General features: G+C 38.9%; 1 protein-coding gene across 4 annotated transcripts in view; it reads left to right on the top strand.

Annotated features, from left to right (window-relative positions):
* The window catches only part of PLCB1 (phospholipase C beta 1), a 389,735-nt gene that overhangs the window by 218,565 nt on the left and 149,639 nt on the right, over positions 1-21,531 (top strand). For all 4 annotated transcript variants that reach the window (XM_021392475.1, XM_021392477.1, XM_021392478.1 and 1 more), the window contains exons 4-7: positions 5,710-5,850; positions 12,437-12,516; positions 16,581-16,634; positions 17,227-17,302. In XM_021392475.1, coding sequence (XP_021248150.1) covers positions 5,710-5,850; positions 12,437-12,516; positions 16,581-16,634; positions 17,227-17,302 — 351 coding nt within the window. The remainder of the gene's footprint in view (positions 1-5,709; positions 5,851-12,436; positions 12,517-16,580; positions 16,635-17,226; positions 17,303-21,531) is intronic.

Below are 21,531 nucleotides of genomic sequence, written 5' to 3'. Positions count from 1 at the left end.
GCAAGTCAGTGCTTAGTGAATCTACTAAAGTCCTGAGTTAGCCATAGTGTAAGTGGTCTGGTTTTAGGAGAAGCTCAGCATTTCCTACCCGCTTTGCCTCTACTGTAGCTACTTGTGCTTCAAGTGTTAAGATCTAGCATTTGGGAATCTGGGTCAAATATTCAAAATGTACATGCTATATATATGTATACATATACATTTTTGTTGAACAGCCTGTGATAAGGCATTCTTGAAGATAAGACTTTGTTCTATTTCAAGAACATTTGTGGGAGTTTTTTCTTGGCCAGAGTTACAATGTAAAGTCCCATTTTAATAAGATTCTTTGTTTAATTTAAGCATGATGATTGAATGATTCATGGAAAACTCTTTGCATATGAAGCTATCAAATTAAGCCTCTTTTTTCTCCCCTCTCCCTCTTTCCTGGGACACCTAAAGCACTAGAATTTTTTTTTAAAAAAAACAACCATTTTGAATGCTTGAAAATCTTATTCCAAGCATTGGAACTAAAGTCTACTTAAAGTTTTGTTTCAGTCTTTTCTAGTGTTGAAGTTGTCAGGACACAAATAAAACAAAATGGGATTGTTAAAAACTTTAGAGTCTAAGGAATGTAGAAATAAAAAACATGTAAAACCTTTAAAATGTACAACTAAATATGCAATTCCAGCTATTCCTGACTAACTGAAATTTTTACTTCATTAAATACAATGTTTTGAACTAAAAGTGCTCCCAGATTTTTAGTGCCAGAAACTGAGAACGTTTGGCAGAAATGATGGAAATAGCTGATTTACACAGAGTTTGTAGATAGGGTTTGGTAGGTGTTTTTTTTCAGACATCTATTTTTTGGAAGCTTTGGGATCCCTCATACACCTGTCGCTTCAGTAGGACTCCAGTATTTAATTAACATCTTAAAGGTGATGTTTTGCTGCATGAGATGGGGAAGAAAATTGTTTTGATTGACAGCTGTTTGAGAGTAGGGAAGGTATGACAGGTTATGTGCACAGGACTGTAGTACACAATGCATGTTCTCTGCTTGTGAGATTTCATATATATGCCCTATAGACACAGGAGTCCTCATCTATGCCTGCCACACAAAATGTAGTATCAGGGCAGCACTTGCAAGTGAAAAATAGGACAGCAAACACTACTGTTATTGCTGTTCAACTTGGGCTGTGATATTTTCTACAATCACTCATTTGGATTGTTTGCATTTTAAATAAATGTCTTCAAACACCAAAAAAGATTATCTTGCAGCACTTGAGTTGCGCCATTTTCGGGAACCTAAAAGTTCTGGCTGAGTCTTTTGATTACTCTTCCAGTTAGCCCTCACGTTGTCCATAACTAGTAGGCCCTGAGGGAAGCCTTTAGAGTCTGACAGGCTCTGCTTATGCTTAATGTCCTCCTGAGGACAGGCAGCTGCTCCCAGGAACGCTGCCGTTGCTCAGTGAAGCATTAGGAGCATGAGAGGTTGCATTGCATACGAGGTGAGACCTTGGATGGGTTCAAGTCAGTGCTTGAGAGCTGCGCAAAATGAATCCTAAATGCTTTCAGCTTGGAGGGGTAAGGGAGAGTTGGATAGCAGATGCAGATTGTTGGGAGGAAGCTGGGTCACAGCCACTTTCCATGAGAAGTGACTGTGCCTCCTTATTTATCTGATATCCAAATACTTCATGCAGTGTGAGGTGACCTGCAGCAGCAGCAGAGCTCCCGGGCTGCTGCGTGTGTGGTGTGATTCTCTGCATCAAATGAAATGTTGTGAAATGTGTCATAAATTGTTTACAAGGGCTAATCTGTAAAATCTCACGGGAGCGTTTTACATATATGTATGGCAATGTTTTTTAAAAAAAGCAGCGCATCCTCTCTCAGACAGATGGTATGCAGCAAGTTTTCAGAAACAAGTTGAAAGAGACGGCGACTGCATTAAAAGATGTGTGGCTCTTGCTGTATGTGCAGAGGAGAGCGCACAGTAATTGGAATTTCAGCGCTGAGTTACATTCTCATAACACCAGCCACAGCTGAAAGCAGTCTTTGCAGAGATTGCAATTAAAGTGTCATTGTCATTAAACTCCTTAGGTTTACATTATTTTTATGATTTCCAGTGAAAGAAAATACAGCGGGAGAAAGTTTGGAAGTCTGATTGAAATCTATTTTTATCTGTACACAGGATCCTGGTTTTTAACAAATCATCTTTATTCAGTGGTTGCTCGTGAATGTGGTAGAAATTCCATATCCCCTTTTTTCGTGTTTCTGGCTGTCTTTTTCTTCTACTTTCTATTTTTGATTTGAAATGATTTATGGTCTATTTTCCTTAGATAGTTTTGTAAAGAGAAGACTGCAGAAACAAATAGGGAGGGTTTATTTATTTTTTCTTCCAAAGGAGTGGAGAGTCCTCTGCCCACCTCTTGCCTCATTTTGAGGTGGGCCGTCTGATTTTTAATGGATTCTAATGCTGTTTGTGCCATCCTTGTCACCTCCTCTGTACTTGCCTGCTTACACTTCACATCTTCCCCTGGGAATCTGTCAGCCCTTTAACCACAGAGAGGTCTCTGCACAAACACTGGCTTTCTTCGCCTGGCTTCAGGGCCAGTCTTCATGCAGCTCTGCTTCTTGAGCTGGAGTTTCTGCCAGACCTCAGAAGGAGAGAAGGTGCAAGCTAACACCCAGACCTTCTGCATAAGAGGTGTAAGATGTTTCTTTTTCAGAAATCATCAATTCATTGTGTTGCAAAAGGAACTGATGTGACTTAAATGGGGTTTGTCAATAGCCTGCTGCTTATTGAGCATCCCATGGACATGTTCCCTAAAATGACAGAGCTTCAGTAACTTAGATGTTTAAAAAATGACTGTAATCAATATTTAATAGATGTCACTCTTCTGAATGTCTCCCTAAGAGATTGATATGCTCATAATGAGGCCCCAGTCTTACAAAGAGCTTACTCTCAAAGCCAGTCTGCCTGCTCATGAGCCAGTATATTAAATGCAGCTGCAAACAACAGCAGACTTTCAGTCTCATTCCTCAAAATGGAATTATCAAAGTAATCCAATTTACATAAAAGAATCTGAGTTTGGTCACGCTGCTTGGGTTGTTGTTTTTTTTTCCCCATATGCTTTCCTATCAGCACAGGATCTTCATCTCCACAGGAAAACCTGCTGACATTTTAAAAGATCTTTGGTTCGTAGAGCTTTGATAGTCTTCAAGATGTTGGTAAAGGGTATATTGCTGATCTGCTCAGTAGCGTTTGCAGTTATGTGTGGTAATGAAGGAGCAGAGCTCCTTTGCCATGGCAAATACACCCATGGCAGTGGTGAGAAAGGGCCTGAATTCTGTTAGCATCAAGATTATTCCCTTCCACTGAATCCACAGATATAGATAGGTAATAATCTATTTTAAGTCTGTGCAGTGGAGCACATTGCAGATTATGCTGAAGTGCCTCAGGATGCTCAGTGGATGCCTTTTATTAATAGGTGCTACGTGGCAGCCAGATAATGTGTTGCTGGAAGGGATTGTGTGTTTCAAATTTTGTTAGAGAAGTCTTAAACAGAATAGAAAAATACCCATTCTAACACGCCAACCCAAAGAGAATGATTTGTCTTACTTCTTGCCTTTACAACCTGGAGAAAAGGTTTGTGTTTTGGAAGACCAGCTTCGTACTGATACTGCCTGGTTGGCCACTTGCTGTGCTCTTCTGAAGCCCTTACTGAGCCAGCTCCAAATTATCTTTTTTGGGGGGGTGATTTTACTTTGAAAAATAAATCATCCCATTTCAAATATGGTTTCTTTTTGTTCTGTGATGCATGACTAATGTGTGTTTTAGACAAACTAGAGGATGATCCATCGGAGATGCATCTTATATTTGTCTATAAATATGAACAGAAAAGGTTACCTTCTTTTTTCTTTTGTTGTCGCGATTGCAGGTCATCACCAACAGTGATGCTGTGAGCAGCAGCTTCAGCCAGGGAAAGGAAGAAAGGAAGTAGAAGCATTTATCAGTTTGATTTTGTGTTAGAAAAGATAGGAATTAAAAAGGAGATGAGCTCTCATCTCCCAGAGAAATTAAACAGTGCTTTGTAATGTTCAGCCTGTAAATAAAATAGAAAGTAACCCATCTAATAGTACTCCATCAATAACTTAGTATCTTCAGGGCACTTCTCTAGCTTTTCTCCTAGATCCTAATTAACACAATTTCTTTGTCTTTCTTCAAATCCGCATCACTGGAACACAACTACTGCTTTTATATCCCTCTTCTGCCTTTCTGTTATGTAAAAACCCATCATTAATTTGTTTACTCATGAAATCTTTGTCTCAGAGCACAAGCATTCCTACTTTAAACTCTCAGATAGGATTATTCTGTTTTCCTGCAACGCTTGCCATTGCACCTAGTATTTAATGAGGCTCAGTGTTCTGTGATAGACAGCCTTGTAGCTTCTTTCCTATTAAAGTGTACTATACTTCAAAACATTCTCTCAAACTTCGTGAAATACTTGGTGAATATATATGTAACTCTATTGTATTTTCGACTGAGGTCTCGTGGATGTACACTTTCATGTGAGATCCACAAGAAATGGCCCTGCTTATCATTTTTTAAAATACAAAATTTAATTTCTATTAGTTGAAATTTTGATCGTTTTTCAGAAGCTTATTGAATATTAAGAGGTAGTGTAAATAACAAACGTACATGCAGACAGCGGTGGGAAAAGGTTCATGAAAGAATGAAGTGCAACCTGCAGTACGTATTTGTGACAGTTTTGAAATCTACGCACAGAATCTGTTTCTGGATTAGCGAAGAAATTGAGTGTAATTCTGTAATGATCGTATTTGCTAGCCATCTTAAATATTTATACTAGACTGAAAAATCTTACTTAGGAAGATAGGATAGGAAACTTGAGCTTTCAAATTATACTGACCCTATTAAAGGATTGAATTCAGTCACGAAAGGCCGCTTTTCATCTACCTTTGCCTTTATAAACTTTATCTTGAGGCCATCAAGCACCAGGCAGTTTTCATGCTTTGTGAGTGCACTTCTTGGAAATGCTGCAGCCTAATCTGATAGAAATTTGTAAACTGCTACATAACCTGAACTGGTTTCTCACATGCTTAAGCTACCAATGAAGTTGAAGTTCAGGATATTGTTAGCTAATAAAATAGTGAATATATATATTTCCTTCATGTAAATGTTACATTGTAAAATAGATGTCATAATTTAAATAATGCATAGCCTTTTGGACTTGAAGAAAGAAAGCATCACCAAGCTTATGTTATTCATTTCTTAATAGTTAAGGCAGTCAATTCCAGACAGTCTTTTTAATTTGTTATGAAAAACTAAGTTCTCCTTTCTTGAGCTTTATCTAATAATCTAGAAAAATCAGAGTGAATCCTTCTGCTGAGGCCAGTACTCTTCAAACAGATGGTGTAAATTCAACAAGCAAAGTAGTTCACATCTGCTTAAGAGACAAAATAGCTGAGAATGGGAGGTTGCAGCCATTAACTGGGCGGTTTCTCATCTGTACTGTACTAATACAGACCTCAGAGGCATTTAAAGGTTTACAGTAGTGTTGTTTTTATTATTATGAGTTAATAACATTAAAAATTTTAATGAAGAATTAATAGACCATAATCTAGTATGATCTCGTTTAAAATATTTGAAATAACACAATTTTCAAAGTGAAGTATTTATAGAAGATCTTAAGTATTTTGTGATATGGTTACTTGCAGGATCCAAAACTGCGTGAATTGTTGGATGCTGGGAATGTTGGAAGTCGACTGGAAAATCGAATGATAACTGTTGTCTATGGACCAGACCTGGTCAACATATCGTACTTGAACTTGGTGGCATTTCAAGAGGATATAGCAAAGGTAATACTCTTTTATCTGTGTGCTATGAAATTAATGCTTTTTAAAGTATTGCTTTGAGATATGGATAAATGAGATAAAAGTGGAGACTGCTTTGAAATGAGCCTCAGTTCTGCTATAGAGCTGTGCTGTTCCATATGAAAGAAGAGATGTGTGATTGTAATTTTCTGAGAATATATTCAGCAAATTTTATGTCGCAGATGTATGTGCTTAGCTTCGGAACAGTGCTTGTTACTCTATCTAAAGCCCAAGAAAGAACTGTGAAAATAATTATATATGCAAATTATTACTCTGCTATAAGGAGTATAAGACATATTGATGTCTTTCAGTAGTTATCACACTTTTATGCTTGTTCTGTGTGTGAAAATGAGGGACAATCTGTTGACTTTTTATGGTTGACCTGTGTCAGAGCAGTGTGATTCTACAGGTCTGCCTTGTGTCCTCAAATATGTCAGCAAGCAGACACCTAATATAACTTGCTCTCATGGCATTTTCTGCGGGTGCTCAAAATTCAGTTCTACTCAAGCATTTTGCCTGCCAATATCTCTTGAAAAGAATTGTACCTTAGCAGAGTAATTTTTCCATGCAGGTAGGAAGTATTTTCATTTCTGTTCAACAAACCACAGCAAACACAGTTGTGTTTAGCAAACAAGTTACGGTTGTTACTTGTACATGTTTACTTTTTTCCTTCTTTCACTTTCTGTATGACTTAATTGTATTTAATGAAGTGGAAGCTCTTGGATTTATCTATCCCAAAGTGGCATTCAAAAGCAGCTTCTTTTTCCATTTCCATTCATGTAGATAAGCTCAATGGTAGCCTCCAGATAACTGTGCACAGGACGCACTTTCATACAGCCTTCATCCTAGAGTCCAGTAAATTGCTCTGAAAAGATAATTTCTCTATAACCAACTGCTATTTAACAACGGTGAGAAGTTACTCTGTTGTTACACAGGTGCCAGAAGATGTCAGACCAGTTGAAAAATGACCAGGATAAAAGTTTTAAACCTAGGTGGATGAATTTTTGCTTGCCAACTTTCTGCTGATCTTCATTAGCCAATTGGTAACTCTAGTGGGAACACAATTCCCTCTGTTTCTCTGATACGAAAGAATAGAAGCAGAGTTCATGATGATCCCACTGACTGCTATGTGGGAAGTGGTGTTCTCAGACTGGAGAACGTGTAGCTACAATCTGCAGGCATGGTTAAGAAAGCCAGCACTGCAAAGGTGAAGGCATTTGATACAACTCAAGATAAAAACTAAGCATGTGACTGAAAATGAAAAGGAATGTTAAAATTTTCATAGCAAAAATCGTTAGCCCTTACCAGGGGAGAGGGAAAATCACCTAAATCAGAAGCATGTGTCCTTTCTTGCTTTCTTGTCTAGCCAGCAAACATTGAACCATAATCTGTTTGCTGAAACAGTTCAGAAACTGGTATTTTAGTGCCATTTTCTCTTCGGTAATGGAACCTTGAAATACTGTCAACAAAATCACGTTTTGGAGAAGCTTTGCTGTTCTAAATCCTGAGTAACTTCTGTGATCTGAGTAACAAAGAATCTGAGTTTTCCTTGTTATTAGTAAATGTGGCAGACCAAATAAATGCATACTTTATCAGTCAGGCATTGTTGCCTGAAGGTAGGTTTCTCAAAGCATGGCAGATTAGCCTCACTTACTTTGAAATCTCACTGAATATCCCGATTGTTTCAGTTAAGACAGAGTTTGATTGCTGTTGAAGACATCTACAAGTTGACGTGTTTAACATGTTTTCTTACTTTATATGAACTAGACCACAGAATTTGGTCTTTAGCATCTCCAGGACCCATGGAGTGACTCAGATGTCATTATAAGTAAATACACTAAGCAAAAAGAATCTCTTTGGGGAGCTCTGAAGAAGGCATTTAAATGCAAGAAGTTTTCAATGTCATACATGCAAATTTTGACCCTACCTCTTGCTGACATTCAGAGAAAGCAAGTGCCAGTGAAACACTCCCCTGCCTTTCCCTCTTTAGTGCATGAATACTTTTCTTTTTAACCCTGTGATACCTAACTTTTCAAGCTGTGTGACATGTATCAATCAGCTGTCCCTTGTAGGCGAGAGGCAAAGTAAACTGTACAGATCTTAACAAAGCAGTTAAAATAGTTCAGTTATGAGATTTCCTTCCTTTGCAGAAAGCTTACTGTCCATCACATCCATTATTTAATTTGTGGGAAAATGATGAAGACCTGAGCTATGGCCTTTTGAAGTTGCTTTCAGTGAGCTAAATCAAGAGCTAAAACTTACAGTGTTTTTGTTTCATTTGCATTCCTCCAGGAGAAGGCAACTAATATTTAAAGAATGATGAGCTGAAGGGCACTGACCAGCTGGTTTGCTCAAAGAAAGCAGCTTGAAATCCTTTAGGTAATGATCTGAAAAGTGCCTTGCTAGACACATCTGGATGATGAACAGAAGTAGATCTGCTGCAGTTCTTGCTTATTTTCAGCATGATATGTCTGTGCTTATCTCAGGACAGGGTTTGTGAGCATCTACAAGCACGTAGTACTATAGAAGCCAGGAGAAAGAAATAATTTTATTCTTAGACTTTTTCTGAGCAGGTGTTCTTTTTCTGTGTCTCTTTTCCAACATAAAGTCCAACCTGTGAACCTCTGTATCTCCTCTATGATATTTCATTCTTCTGCCAAATCCTGTAACTTCAGAACTGAACTTCCCATCTTTCCTGTCTCCTTCCTGTTGCTCTCTTCTCTGACTTGCACGCCAACTCTGTTCACACCAGTCTAGTACATCCTGGCCATAGAGATCCCTATTCAGAGCCCAAGGAATTTTATTTCTCTTCAGTTTGATGAGCGTTGGATCAGATCCATTGATAAGAACTGTGAATTCCTGTGTAAGTGAAATGATATCATCAACACGGTTCACAGGATGTTTGTTAACATGCTTCCCAGCATACATCTCTTTTTTTCCAGCTTTTTTTTTTTCGTATTTAAGAGCTTTGTCAGCACAGTAAAATGTTAAAATAAGGTAAATTCATGGCTGGTTTATTTTTAAAATAAAATTCTTATGATATTGGAAGTGTAGGATTTCAGTAACTTGCTTTGTTAACTTCCCACCAAAAACAAGAGTGCAAGGACATTGTCTTCTCACGCGGTCAGTTCTGATTTGAAGGAAGTGTTCTGAAGAATCTGTTTCATCTTTTCTTACAAAAAAATCTCATCTCTCCCTTTGAGATAAATGTCTTAGTGTATGTATCTTGATGCGTGTAATGGACAAGATAAATGAGTTCACTGAGCTACAGATCTGAAAATGAACTGCTGCTTACACGCTACCTACCGAAGCACAGATCAGTTACATGATTTGTTAGTTAAGTTTGCAGGAACTGTATAAATATGAATTAGTGTAACAGAACGTAGCCAAAAGGAGAGCAGGTTCATGAAGCTCTTACTGTGACAGATGTGACTCGCTCGGAATTGAATGTGTTGGAAGGCTAGCTTCTTCCCGTACCAAAAGGGATCACTCTGCAAACAGTTTGTTGGCATCGTTGCAGCCCTATTTCAAAATACCCAGATTTATATTTTCCTTTTGTGTTGCAACTGTACAGGAGTCTGCTGCTACTGCAGTGATTCAGAGCTGTTATAACCTTTCCGCAGTAGGCTGTTTTCTTTCTACACATAACAGCCTTCTACCCCGCGGAGTGCTCTCACCGAGCGCTGCCTTCTGGAATCACTGCTGTTGGTAAAGGAAGCTGCATGGAGCATTGTGCATGGATTTGGGGGGGCAGGCTTTACTCTACACCATGTAGCAAAACCAAGGAAGTGGAACCATTTGGTAGTGAAAGCAGCGAGGCGCATCTTGGCTCACAGCTTGGTGCAACCCATCAAAGTCAGTCAAAAGCATCTCCTTTATTTCTTTGGGTCTTTGCTCAGGGCTGTTGTTTCCCCTCCTGCTGTGGGTTCCGACCAATGCCTGGGAAGATGACGTGATCCTTGGCATGTTTTCTGATCTTGGTTTTTCAGTTGCAGCTTTTTGGTGCCTGGAATGAGCACTCTAAAAATGTGAGAAGCAATTAGCAAGTATTATTTGTGATGTGGTACCTGTATCATTAGAAATGGCTCAGCCTGCAGGTAGCCCTTACAGTGTTTCACAAGCGCAATACTATCACTCAAAGAGCCAGGAAAAGCAAGCAAAGGAACACGGCAAGTCTGTGTTTATAAATAACATTCGTGACAGGCATGTAATAACCGAGTTCCCCTTAAATTCCCGTGAACAAGCTCTTGGACAAAGAGACGGAAGAGCTGGGGTGTGGGATACTCCTGAAGAGCCATCAATCTATTTTTTAGAAAACAATTTTAAGACCTGCAGAGTCAGTGAGACCAAAACAAAGTCTATCAAGATCTGCTAAAATATCTGTTTTTGATTTCTCAACAATATTTTGTGTTGCCATTAATCTTTGCAACTGTTAGTGTCACAAGGAGAAGTTTTAACTGCTATTATTAGTGCCCAAACAAAGCAGTGTTTACAAGATGAGCCTATTTTGAGCCTGGAAAAATGAGTTGCCAAGAAGAAGAAAAAAGGATTATACACTTAATACATGTTCTGTTCCAGGAGTCACAGAAGAGCAGTCACGCTGCTAAAGAAGCTGACTTTTTCTCTTATTATTTTTCACACCCCTGTGTTGTTTTTTAAATTAGACCTAAGAAGGAAAAACAAATAAAATAAAAATGGAAGTAGTCATGAGAGGTGGAGGGGAAGAATATCTCAGCAGCAATTGTTTAACTCCTGTACAACGTGGCTGTTTGGAAGGGAGGCAGGAGTATCCGTATTTCTCTGCCAGGAATATCCCTCCTGAGCAGTGGCTGAAGTGTGAGTTTGTAAACTGTGCAAATTTATGGCTCCTGTAGGTTAAGGATGTCAAAAGCCTATATGTAGGTGGGATTATAGGTATCTCTATCTCATCCTCATTGGGAATGACTGTGTGAGACTGATCAGAGACATCAGATCTGATAACTTCAGAGAATAATTCTGAACACCTTAAAAATGTATATGTAAAAAATACTAACTTCGTAACCTGTCTGGAACTGATCACCTCATCATGTGGAAACTTGAGGCTTTTTAGGTAAAACAAGCTGGTAAGCTCCAAAGTAATGTAGCAACATTTGTTTCATTGGAAACCAATCATGCTCTTCATCATCATTAATTTCTGTCAGAATGAAGTTCCCCTCTTTCATATTTTTCCTCAAAAACAGAACAACAACAACAAAAAAGAGGAGGTTGAAAACTCCCAAGGTGTATACATCTGGGAGGTGTGTGGTCATGGAAGTTTTGCATCTGCACTGATATGAAAGGAAACACAATTTTAGTTTCAAAGAAAACTCAGAAAATTTCATCAAGTCGGGAAAAAAAATCACATTGTTTGAAAAGACATTGTTTATTTTTGTTCCTTTCTTTTAAAGAGTGAAACATAGGCAATCCTTAAGTGCATTTGCGATTAAAAGAGGCTGCTATTAAAATCTGTAAATAAGCACTAGGTTTGCAAGGGAAAAAACGTGCTGAAGTTGTTAAGGAAAAGCTGCCAGGGAAATGAGCAACAGGATGAGCTGAGAGAGTCTGAACTTAAGTTTATATGCGTGGATCAGTCTTGCTGGAAGCCTGGGAAGGGACTGGGACTTCATAGAGGTACTTCAGGAACACACTTGGGAATGAGGAAAAAAATGAAAGGAAAAGCGAGGGAGATCTGGAAGAAGTGCTCTGCTTGCAGGCAAAGGGAAACGTCCTGTGAGCAGGGGGCACAGTTTTTCCCTATGGCAGTAGCCAGAGACAAAATTGCCCTAGTGAAGAACAAGATCACAGCATAAGGGGGAAGAGGAATTTTTCTAACTGGAGTTGCACCTTCCTCCCGATATATTGGAATTTAATGTTTTTTTCCTATATGCTTCTTCTGGTTTGTTTTTAAGTGTGTTTCTCACGTTGGTTGATCAGATCTCAGATGGAGTCTGTAATTACAGTTCTTAATCCAGTATCTGCCATAAGAGATGAGGTGTGACATTTGTTGTCTGAATTGTTTCAAGTCTGTAGAGGGGATGATGCAGAGGCCCTCATAACATACTTACAAGGAGAGGCATTGCAGCGAGAGACATGCTATGTTATGGTCTGTATCCTGCACTGTCAGATTTGTCTAGCTTCAGAGAGATGTGAACCCTTTCAGCTTCACTTTAAAGGATGGTTGCATAGAGTCTCTTTTTTTAACCCTCAGTATGTCAACCAGAATAGTGCCGAACACACAAGAAAATGTATTTTTCTGGAGTGAGTATATTGTGTCTCCCAGGCTCTTGAACATGCTTAACATGGGACATTTATCCGTATGATTTTTTTGCGATACTGTGGAATGAGATATCTTTAAAAATATATATTTGTAATAGTCTTCATTGTTTGCAGAACAAGAAATTCTAACCCCACAGACAAGGGGGGAAACTGTGGCTGGAAAAATCAAGTTCAGACTTTAATTAGGCACTTTTTGCTAACTGTCTCTTTTAAAAATATGCAAAAGCAAAGTAAACATCTGAACTAAGCCTCATTTAATCAAATTTTATTTCTGTAGGAATGGTCAGATGAAGTGTTCAGTTTGGCAACAAATTTGTTGGCACAGAACATGTCAAGGGACGCGTTTCTGGAAAAAGCGTAAGTGGCCGTAGTACTTAATGCTGTGGGTGTTGCTCTTTTATCTGCGTCATTTTCCTTCTCTCCTGTTAGTCACATTGTCATCTATTGTTTCTGCCTTGATGAGTTGTCAGTTTTGTAAACATAGGCTGTCCGTTCTCATTGTTTTTAAAAGCTTGTTATCTAAACTTCATTTAAAAAAAAAATCTTGGTATGATTCTTCTCACTAAGTCGTAGCAAAAAAAAGAAGTATTAAATACCATCTTCCCATTGTATGCAGAAGTAGCAACTTAAGCTGTAGTCTGAAGATCTCCATTTAAAGTTGAATAATATTCTGCTTCTGGATTATTTATCTTTCTGATCTCTCTGATTTTAGCATGCTTTGGAAAGAAGCTGTAAATCTGCTCATTGAGGTTTGTTGGCAAGGTGCACAGATTCAGACTTGTTTTCAACAAAGTACAAAAGCATATTTGGGGTGTAAAAGCACATCTCAGAAAGGAAAGAGAACTAAATCTGAGGGTAGGAAGTCCCAAACAGATGATGAATGCACATGCTGAGATGATTTTGCTTAAGTCATAGGATTGAGAGCAGCATGAAAAAGCCTGCCAGATAATGGTGGCAATAGGGTACTTGCTGGCTTTCTTTGTTGTTCTTAAAGAACCATAGCAAGCCTACAAGTTGACTGGTTAAATGCAGCTTTTTGTTTTCCAGTTCTTGCTCATAGACTGAACCTAATTCCAGCAAAATACCAAGTAGACTTGGTATTTTTCCTAAGACTTGTCTGTCTCCAAGAAGTAAGTTAACCCACCTGTTTTGTGGACCACATAAGGTTGCGCATGCCTAGTTTCACTATATGCACTATTTTTAGTCAGAAGGTTCCTGTCTGCTTAGCTGTAATTCCAGGAACATATTTTTAGTTCCTGGTTTGGGAGGAGTGTGTGTGTTTCCTTCTCACAGTTTTGGTGGTGCAGATAGAAGTCAACAGTTGTTCTCAAAGAAAGTTTGAAAGTTGAACATTGAAGGAGTTCTAGTTTTGCTCTGTCAGGACAGTAATGAAATATTAGGCAAACCAAATCCCAAATGGATAGAAACATTTAATGTTTCCTTCTGGTTCTGCATTCTGACGCGGTATGCTAACCTAAGTAGATCGAGGTACCTTCTGGAAGGTCTTCTAAGTTCCTTCATGGATCAGTGGAGAAATGAATTTGTCTAAAGTAGGGAAAATGTTTTTTTCCTTCAGGTCATTCTGGCTGTCTGCAGGCCTTGGAATGTCTGCATGGCCCTATTCCCCTCTCTCCATCAGGACAGTGCATGTTAACAGTCAGCAAGGCGAGGGTTGTACTGGACTCATATATTTGTTCCAGAGCTGCTGAGCCTAAATTAGATTTCACTTTATCAACACAGCTCTGTGTGAGAGAAAGAACAGAGATTGGTTACTTCAGCTCCATGGATTGTAGATTGTAGACAGGGCTGATTTGATATTGCTATTTCCATGTCCTTATCACTCAAAAGCCCAGATGGCCAACAGACTTGGCTGACAGGTGTGTGATGGGGAGGACTGGGGCTGTACTTAGCGTGTGCTTTCCTGTGACATTCAAAGGAGTATGTTGTCACACAGTACAGTAGAGCCAGTCTAATTTGGAGTCATTTTTCTATGATTATTCAAGCAATATTAATTAAAGATAAAGTCACTGAACACATTTTGTCAATTCAATAGCAAGCAAGCATGTTATTCCTGTGTCTTTTTTCCACTAATTAATAAATCACTTGGGAACTGTCGGGTTTCCAGTGTTCTTTGCGCAGATGCCAAATCAGAGTCACTTAAGGAATCCTTGACTTTGAAGATTAAAACTATTTTCCCATTATAATTACTGTTTTGAGCAAAGGATTGGTTGCAGTCCTGTCAGTACCCTTTTGATGAAATAGAAAAGCAAATTGCATTAGAGCAGAATTAGAAAGTAATGTTTACTTTGTGACATTCAGTCCCTTGTAGTGTTTGAAGTGCATTACAAAGCAAATTGAGCAGCTTCTCTGTGCTTTGGTCAGATGAGAAAAAACAGGGTTAATTTGGGAGGATGTAGCTAATAAAACATGCCATTTTGGTTATAAAGTACACATTCCTCTGCAGTATATTTTTGTGTTAGGATACAAAAATTGCTGTTTCAGTACACTAGTACTGAAGTACTGCCCAGTGCAATAGTAAGCATGAGATGGCTTTATTGTGGAAAGTTTGGGTCAGTGTTAAGTCCAAAGTTTATCGCTCTTGGAGTCACATTAACTTGATGTTACTGTGTTCAAAAGTTTCAAAAAAAAAAAAAAGGAAAAAAAAGAAGACAACAAAACTCCTTTAACAAACCACTCTGACTTTTTTTAATCTAGCACAGTGCTGGGAGACTGGGGTGGGTAGTGTTTTTTCTTTGGTGATACAGTAGCACAGGATGTTTTAGTTTTCAGGAGACACACAGGAGGACATAAGGATTTGTGAAAATGTTCCTACATTACTTAGGAAAATTAGCACATATTATGTCTTTGAAGTGGTTACTAATGGCATTTCCAGTTGGGAAGAGCAGGAAAAGTTATTAGAACCATGCAGCTTCTTTTTCTTCTGGTAGGCCAGTGGGTAAAGTGAAAAATATATTAAAAAAAAAAAGTGAAATGCTTCAACATTGCCAAATTTCTCAACAGATCATGTTACAGAGAAACTCATTTATAGTTTTAATTAGATTCAAATGGAAGAGGTGAAGCACACAAAGGAAAAATTGTATGCTTTGCAGGCTGCTGGTGGTGAACATTACGCTGGTTACCAGTGGTCCTTACGTGCTGGGAGGAGCATCAGATGATTGCTGTAGGCCCAGCTGCTTCCCATTAACTACTCACAGCTACTAACTGACTACTGTTTCAATAGGCATTGAATCAGTTACTTAAAAGATGTGAACAAAAGAAGATACCTTCTTAACCTGCTGCCTCAATCAGCATGTGAGGGAAATCACAGATCCTGAGATGCTTTAAAATACTCAATTCAAAAGCTGTATAATTGCCAGCCTGTAGATGGTTTCAGCACGTAATTTTTATATTGCTGCAGACTGGAAATATTACGGGCTTGTCCAGGACTGCTAAATATACACTACACTCTTGCTGGTGCAGACGTTTCATTTACTAGCAATTTGGCTTCTTCCCAGCTGAGGAGCAGCAATGTTAAGGGTCAAAGAGAGAAACCTTCAGAGCTGTGTAATAGGAGGGCTTGGGGAGGTGGGCGTATTTGTGGGCAACATCCAGGGGGAATTTTAATTTCTGGAAGGGAAGCAGTACAGCTACCATTCCAGTCAAGTTTTGTAGCCTGCAAGCCTTGTCAGAGAGATGATCTGGTTGCTGACAACCCTGCCCATGGTAGGGGTGTTGGAGCTCGATGATATTTAACAGCCCTTCCAAGCCATGTCATTCTATGATATTAGTGAGCTGAAGGGAGATAGTGTGTCTTTGATACGTGCTTATGCATTACTTCAAACTGAGCATCTTTATATGGTTTATATGGTGCATATTTCATGCCTATTTTCAGCCACCAGGGAAGAATGTTTCTATTGAAGCTAATCAAAGGTAGAATTAATATTTGGGAACAACAGCACGACAAAATGCAAAACTGAAACTGCCATTCAGCCCAGTGAGGATTTCTTAGTAGTGTAATCCATCAGGTTATGGATTTGAAGATGGTGAAGCTGAAACTGTATTTATGCCTGCACTGGGCCTACTTGAAAGGAAGAAGCCTCCTTCAGCAAAAGGATAGAGTGAGTGGCTGGCAGCTTGGGTGAGAAGGAGTTTGAGGGGATAATAACTTTTTGCATTAATGATATTTGTAATGCCCTGTTGCAAGACTGACATTACTTGGCACTATAGATGCATTATTGTTCATGGAAAAGGTATTCACTTACTCAGTGGTTTCCCAGCAGATTTTCATATTGGCAAAAGATTTGGTTGGAATTTAACACATAATCACAGCAGAAGTGTTGAGCTCTAACATTGGTGGAGAGGTATTTTAAAAAGTAATAACAAAATTGTAATAATAAAACAGGATGCTTTTATCTCCACAGCTACACAAAACTTAAACTACAGGTGACTCCAGAAGGACGCATTCCTCTGAAGAAGTAAGTATTGCTGTCCTTTCTTACCATGTAGTCTTATTTAATCTTTGAGTATGAATAAACATTGGGCATGAACATGTGATCCTTCTGTCTAGAATAATCATTTTATGGTCTGACTATAACATATGTGTTGACATACCCCAAGGACAGAGTGGCCAGTGATTCTCAGGATGTCTCTATTCAACTACATTTTGGACATAGTTTGCCGTTGTGATTTTGAGCAAGATATTTAGCCTCTCTGCTCTTGTTCTACTTGTGACTAATTTTTTAAAAAGCCTAACATCGTTTCTTTAGCTCAGAGACAAGTTGTAAGGATAAATATATTCTAATTGTGTATCACTGAGGCAATGTTTTGAAGAGAGCTGTGGTGACTTTCTGAAATAACTATCCTGTGTAATAGGGGCTTGTGTGGGGTAGAATTAAACTCATTGTGGGCAACATTAATCTCACTTCTGCTACTGAGCAGCCAGCTAAAGGAAGTAAATGGCTAAAGACATGATAAACTGGGAAGCAGTATCCAGCCTTTAAGCCACGTGGGCCATCAAGGCATATCTTAAAGCCCATTATTTCCCTCTGGTTTGTTTTCATTTTGCAGCATATACCGCTTGTTTTCTGCTGACAGAAAACGTGTAGAGACCGCATTAGAAGCTTGTAATCTTCCATCTTCCAGGGTAAGCATCTGAATTTATTCCCGCCCTGACAAAGTGTTACATTTATATTCAGTGGTGTTTACTCTCCCTTGAGTATGATTTGGCCAAGGCTGATCATGCTTTGCTGTATTAGCTCCAGTATGGGTCCTCAGCAGTGGAACTGTTTTTCCCAGAGCGTTTACTGTTATCCATTTGCATATTGGAGTATCTCTGATTTGAAATAGTGTATGGACCAAGAGTGCCTGGAAGAAGTGCAAATGGATTAAAGGAAAATCCAGAAGGTTTGTGTGATCTGCCCTGGAGAAATCCTATGGGAATGTTTTAAACATCAGTAACCAAGTACACAGTTTTCCAGGTGTGATTTCAGAGCAGTGTTGGCTTGCCATGAAGATAGTGGTGTAATCTGTTTCCTTCTCACAAAAGAGACAATTTAAACTCATCTATTTAAACTTATATAAAATATGTGTGGAATAAACGTTGAACTGCTGTAGTGTCAAAGCTGTTGATGCTATGGGGATGTCCCATTGTACACTGCTCAGCCAGGAGTGTTTGCAGGTTGGTACTTTGCCCTCAAGAAGGCTTCTTCAAGCAGAATGAAATCGAGTGATTCTAGTTAATGCTAGATTCTAGTTAATTCTAGTTAATGATATCCTTAGCCTTTCCTCCCAGGTGAAGATTCTCCTCCAAGAAGCTTCTTGCAGGGTAACTCCTACTTACTAAGTCTAAGACATGGGACAGAACCAGTGTGTAGCAGAGGAGTGTCTGCATCTCATAATCCCTCCCTTTTGTAGAAGGCACTGTGCCATGATGTTCATTCAACCTTTGTTTCCCCAGTGGTGTCTTAATAGAGCTAATTCCTGTTGCTCCAGAAGTGCTGTTGTGCAAAATCTTCGCAGGCCAAACTTCAGATACCACTTGCCACTGAGACCTTCCTTCATAGATTTCAGAGCTTTCATGTAAAAGATTACTGCAACCTTAGCTGAAGGAAAGTGCTTTAAATATTAAAGTGTAAAATAGGTGTTTGACTAGTTGAAAATGTTATGAGGTTAGAAACATGAAAAGATTTATTTTCAAGATAGATTTTCATTTAATTGTTAGCAAACAATGTTTTAGTGAGATATGCGAGAAATCAGTGAAGCACTGCTTTCACAATCAGTTGATTTATTGCTTCTATGTACTCGATGACAGGAAAGATGAAAAATAATTTCTTATTTCTCACTGCAAAAAAATCTAAACATCTCTGGAGTCCTTGAAAAAACTGCAGTCTTTTTCTGCTGTTTAAGTAGAGTCAATTTTACATAGACATTGCTGGATACTTGTTGCTGGGATACCATCATGAGAATTTATTTATAGTATAAGGTAGATCCTTTCTTTGTTTGGGACAAAAGAGATACATGCTTCTTGCAAGAAAGAAAACTGTTGATCACCTTGGAAAAAAAATATTTTCAAAGCAAAGCGTTTGAAAAGAAGGAATCTCTGCATCACATAGAGGTAATGAAGTAGAAGAAAACCAGTGCTTCATCTACAGCTCTTTTCTTTCCTGTTCCTGTTTATTCGATCAAATACATTTCTTAGCTTCATCTTTCAGCTTTTCTGTCCTGTTAACTATGGGACAATTTTTCCTGTAAAGCCTTGAAAACATAGGACTCCAGGCAGCATACAAGGCATGAATATAAGGGAGTTTTCCTCAATGAAATTGCACCAAATTTTTCAGAGTATTCATGAAAGTGTATCAAGAAGATTGAATGCTTATGATTTTTGTTTTGTCTGTTTTTGTGGGGTTTTTTTTTGTATTCATGCTTAGTGAAGAACCCTCTAAAGATTTTCTCTTCAATTTTCCTGCAAAAACATACCTCTCATTCCTTAGAAAGATACAGGGGTTGTTAATCCCCTTATGTTATATCTTGCTGCACCTCTCAGAACATGTGGATGATGCTAAAGCACAAAATTAAATGCATTCATGAGTAAGATGATGCCAAATCATCACCTGGTAGTCTTGCATCTTCCTGATTTGTAGCTTTAGGGCTGGGACAGTCCTTCATGTATCTCATGTGATGACTTTAGCATAGAGCAGCCTAAGCTAAGCTGCTGGTGAAGTATCACAAATTTCAGTACCTGCTGGCCCCTCTCTAGCAATTTCCCTGAGTACAGGCTTGCCAGGAGACCTTGTGGGACTATGTGTAGGCACTATATTTAGTGAGAGAGGAGGAAGAATTCTCACTGCTTGGAAGATCACCTTCCTTCTGTTGTAGGTGAATAGCACCAGACAAACTCCCCAGAAGAGCTTAAAATGAACTCTTTATTTCATACATAGGGACCTTAACACAGGGGCTGGTTCTCTGTAACACTGAGAATTCTGTCCCTGATTCAGCAAAAAGTTGGACTTGAGGCAATGGGATGACTTACAGACTTCAAGTCAGGAACACTTTCAAGCTATGGATAGTTTTATTTCTGGGTCGGACTTGGTATGTTTGGAGTCTTGCTGGACCAAGTCCTACGTGATCTGATTTTTGAAAGTATTTGTTATCCAGCAGATCTGAAAACAGAGGGTTGTTAAATAAAATAAAAAAAAAAAGTTTTAAAAAACACCAGTGAGATTTTTTTAGGTTGGCATCTGTTTCCACTGTAGCTTTTAAAATCTTGGCTATGGTTTTTTGGTTTTGATTTTCCTTTGGGGGGGGGGGGGGGGTTTTGGTTTTTTTGTTGTTTTTTTGTTTTTTTTTTTGGTGGGGGGGGGGGGGCTGGTGGTTTTGGATTGTTTGGTTGGTTGTTTTGGATTGACTTTTTTTTTTTTAGTCAAAGGTGCCTTATAGCTTTTGAAGAATTTTATTTTAGTTGCCTCTTTGGTTGTGAAGGCTAGTTTCTGCACTGCAGTTAATGTAGAGGTTCACAGTGAAGCACTAGAAAACTTGTTTGTTTTATTTTGTGTAAACAGTCAACTGTTGAGTCCTATCTGTTCAAATAATCTAAATTAGCTGTTGTGCTGGCAAATATAAATAGAAAGGATATAGATATTATAAAAACAGAAGGGTTACCAGGCATGTAGATGTTATAAAAACAGAAGGGTTACCAGGCAAATCGTAAATCAACAGTGCTTGAAATTCGTGGAGAGTCTTAATCACAAAATAAAATTGAATACCAATATTTCGCAAAGCGAGAATTGAGAGATGCTCTAATGTGTAACAGAAAGTTTGTGATTCAGTCTCAAAAAAGAGATTAGCGCATAAGGTGTGTGGGTGGTTCCAGTGAGATGTGAATGGCTCAGACCAGAATGACGAACAGGGCAATGTATGTTAATCCCTTTTGGCAGACAGGATTTTGGAACCCCAACAGAGTTGTCCGAAGTTGTGCCTGGGGTGGGGAACGCTTACAGCAAGGCTTTCCTCTCCCCTCTGTATGTTTGTAGCCCACTAATTATGTTATTGGTAGGAAATAATCATTAGAAGAGTCTGAATTTATGGCTGAAGACTTGCATTGGCTTTCCTCTTTGTAGACAGGCATTTGTAGATATATGTTTGGAAACAGAGGTATATTTTCTTAACTAGAACTAAATGAGAAATAAAAGCCTAGATCTCACGTTATAAGAAAGGACCTAGGTTTTTTTTTAGTGTTCAGTACCTTCAAATCCTCTAAAAGGGAAAGAATATGTTAAGTCAGTGGGAGACTAATTCAGTGGTAATTACAATATTAACATCAAAAATGCCCTTAGGAGAAGCATGGGCTCAGGAGCACTGCCCTGTGAACAGTGATTATAGGTGTTGTGGATACTGAAGTGCCATCGTGAAAAAGAAAATGTGCAAGCCACACGTATCCCAGCCTTTAGGAAAACAAGTGTCAGTGGTCCTCTCACCCAAAAGCACAATAGATCAAACTGATCAGAGTGCAACAGATGCAGTTTCACAGGTAGAGCTGTGCCACCAGCAGCCATCTCCAAAAGCAATTGTTGCCATCGTCCAGCTTCAAGCTGCGCACTTCTTCATCCACCACTGCAGTGGATTTAGCATTTATGCCACTGGGGAGTTACCTGGCTCAGCAAGCTGATCCCATAGCAAAGTGTACGGGGTCATTTAGTATGAGTAAACTCTGAAGCAGCTCACCCTGCAGCAGGTAGGTTCTGAGCAAGGGATGTGTGAGGTGAGTGGAACAAGATATTGCCTAAACTGTCCCAGCTGAGTGAAGGGAAACTGGTTTTCACTGATTCTGAATGAGTGCTTCTAAGAGTTACCAGTGGAGAAAACCACCATTCTCAT

The sequence above is a fragment of the Numida meleagris genome, chromosome 3 (genome assembly GCF_002078875.1).
Source record: "Numida meleagris isolate 19003 breed g44 Domestic line chromosome 3, NumMel1.0, whole genome shotgun sequence".
Taxonomy (NCBI): Eukaryota; Metazoa; Chordata; class Aves; order Galliformes; family Numididae; genus Numida; species Numida meleagris.
The sequence above is the reverse complement of the archived record's forward strand: the minus strand, read 5'-3'. Positions and strand labels throughout refer to the sequence as shown.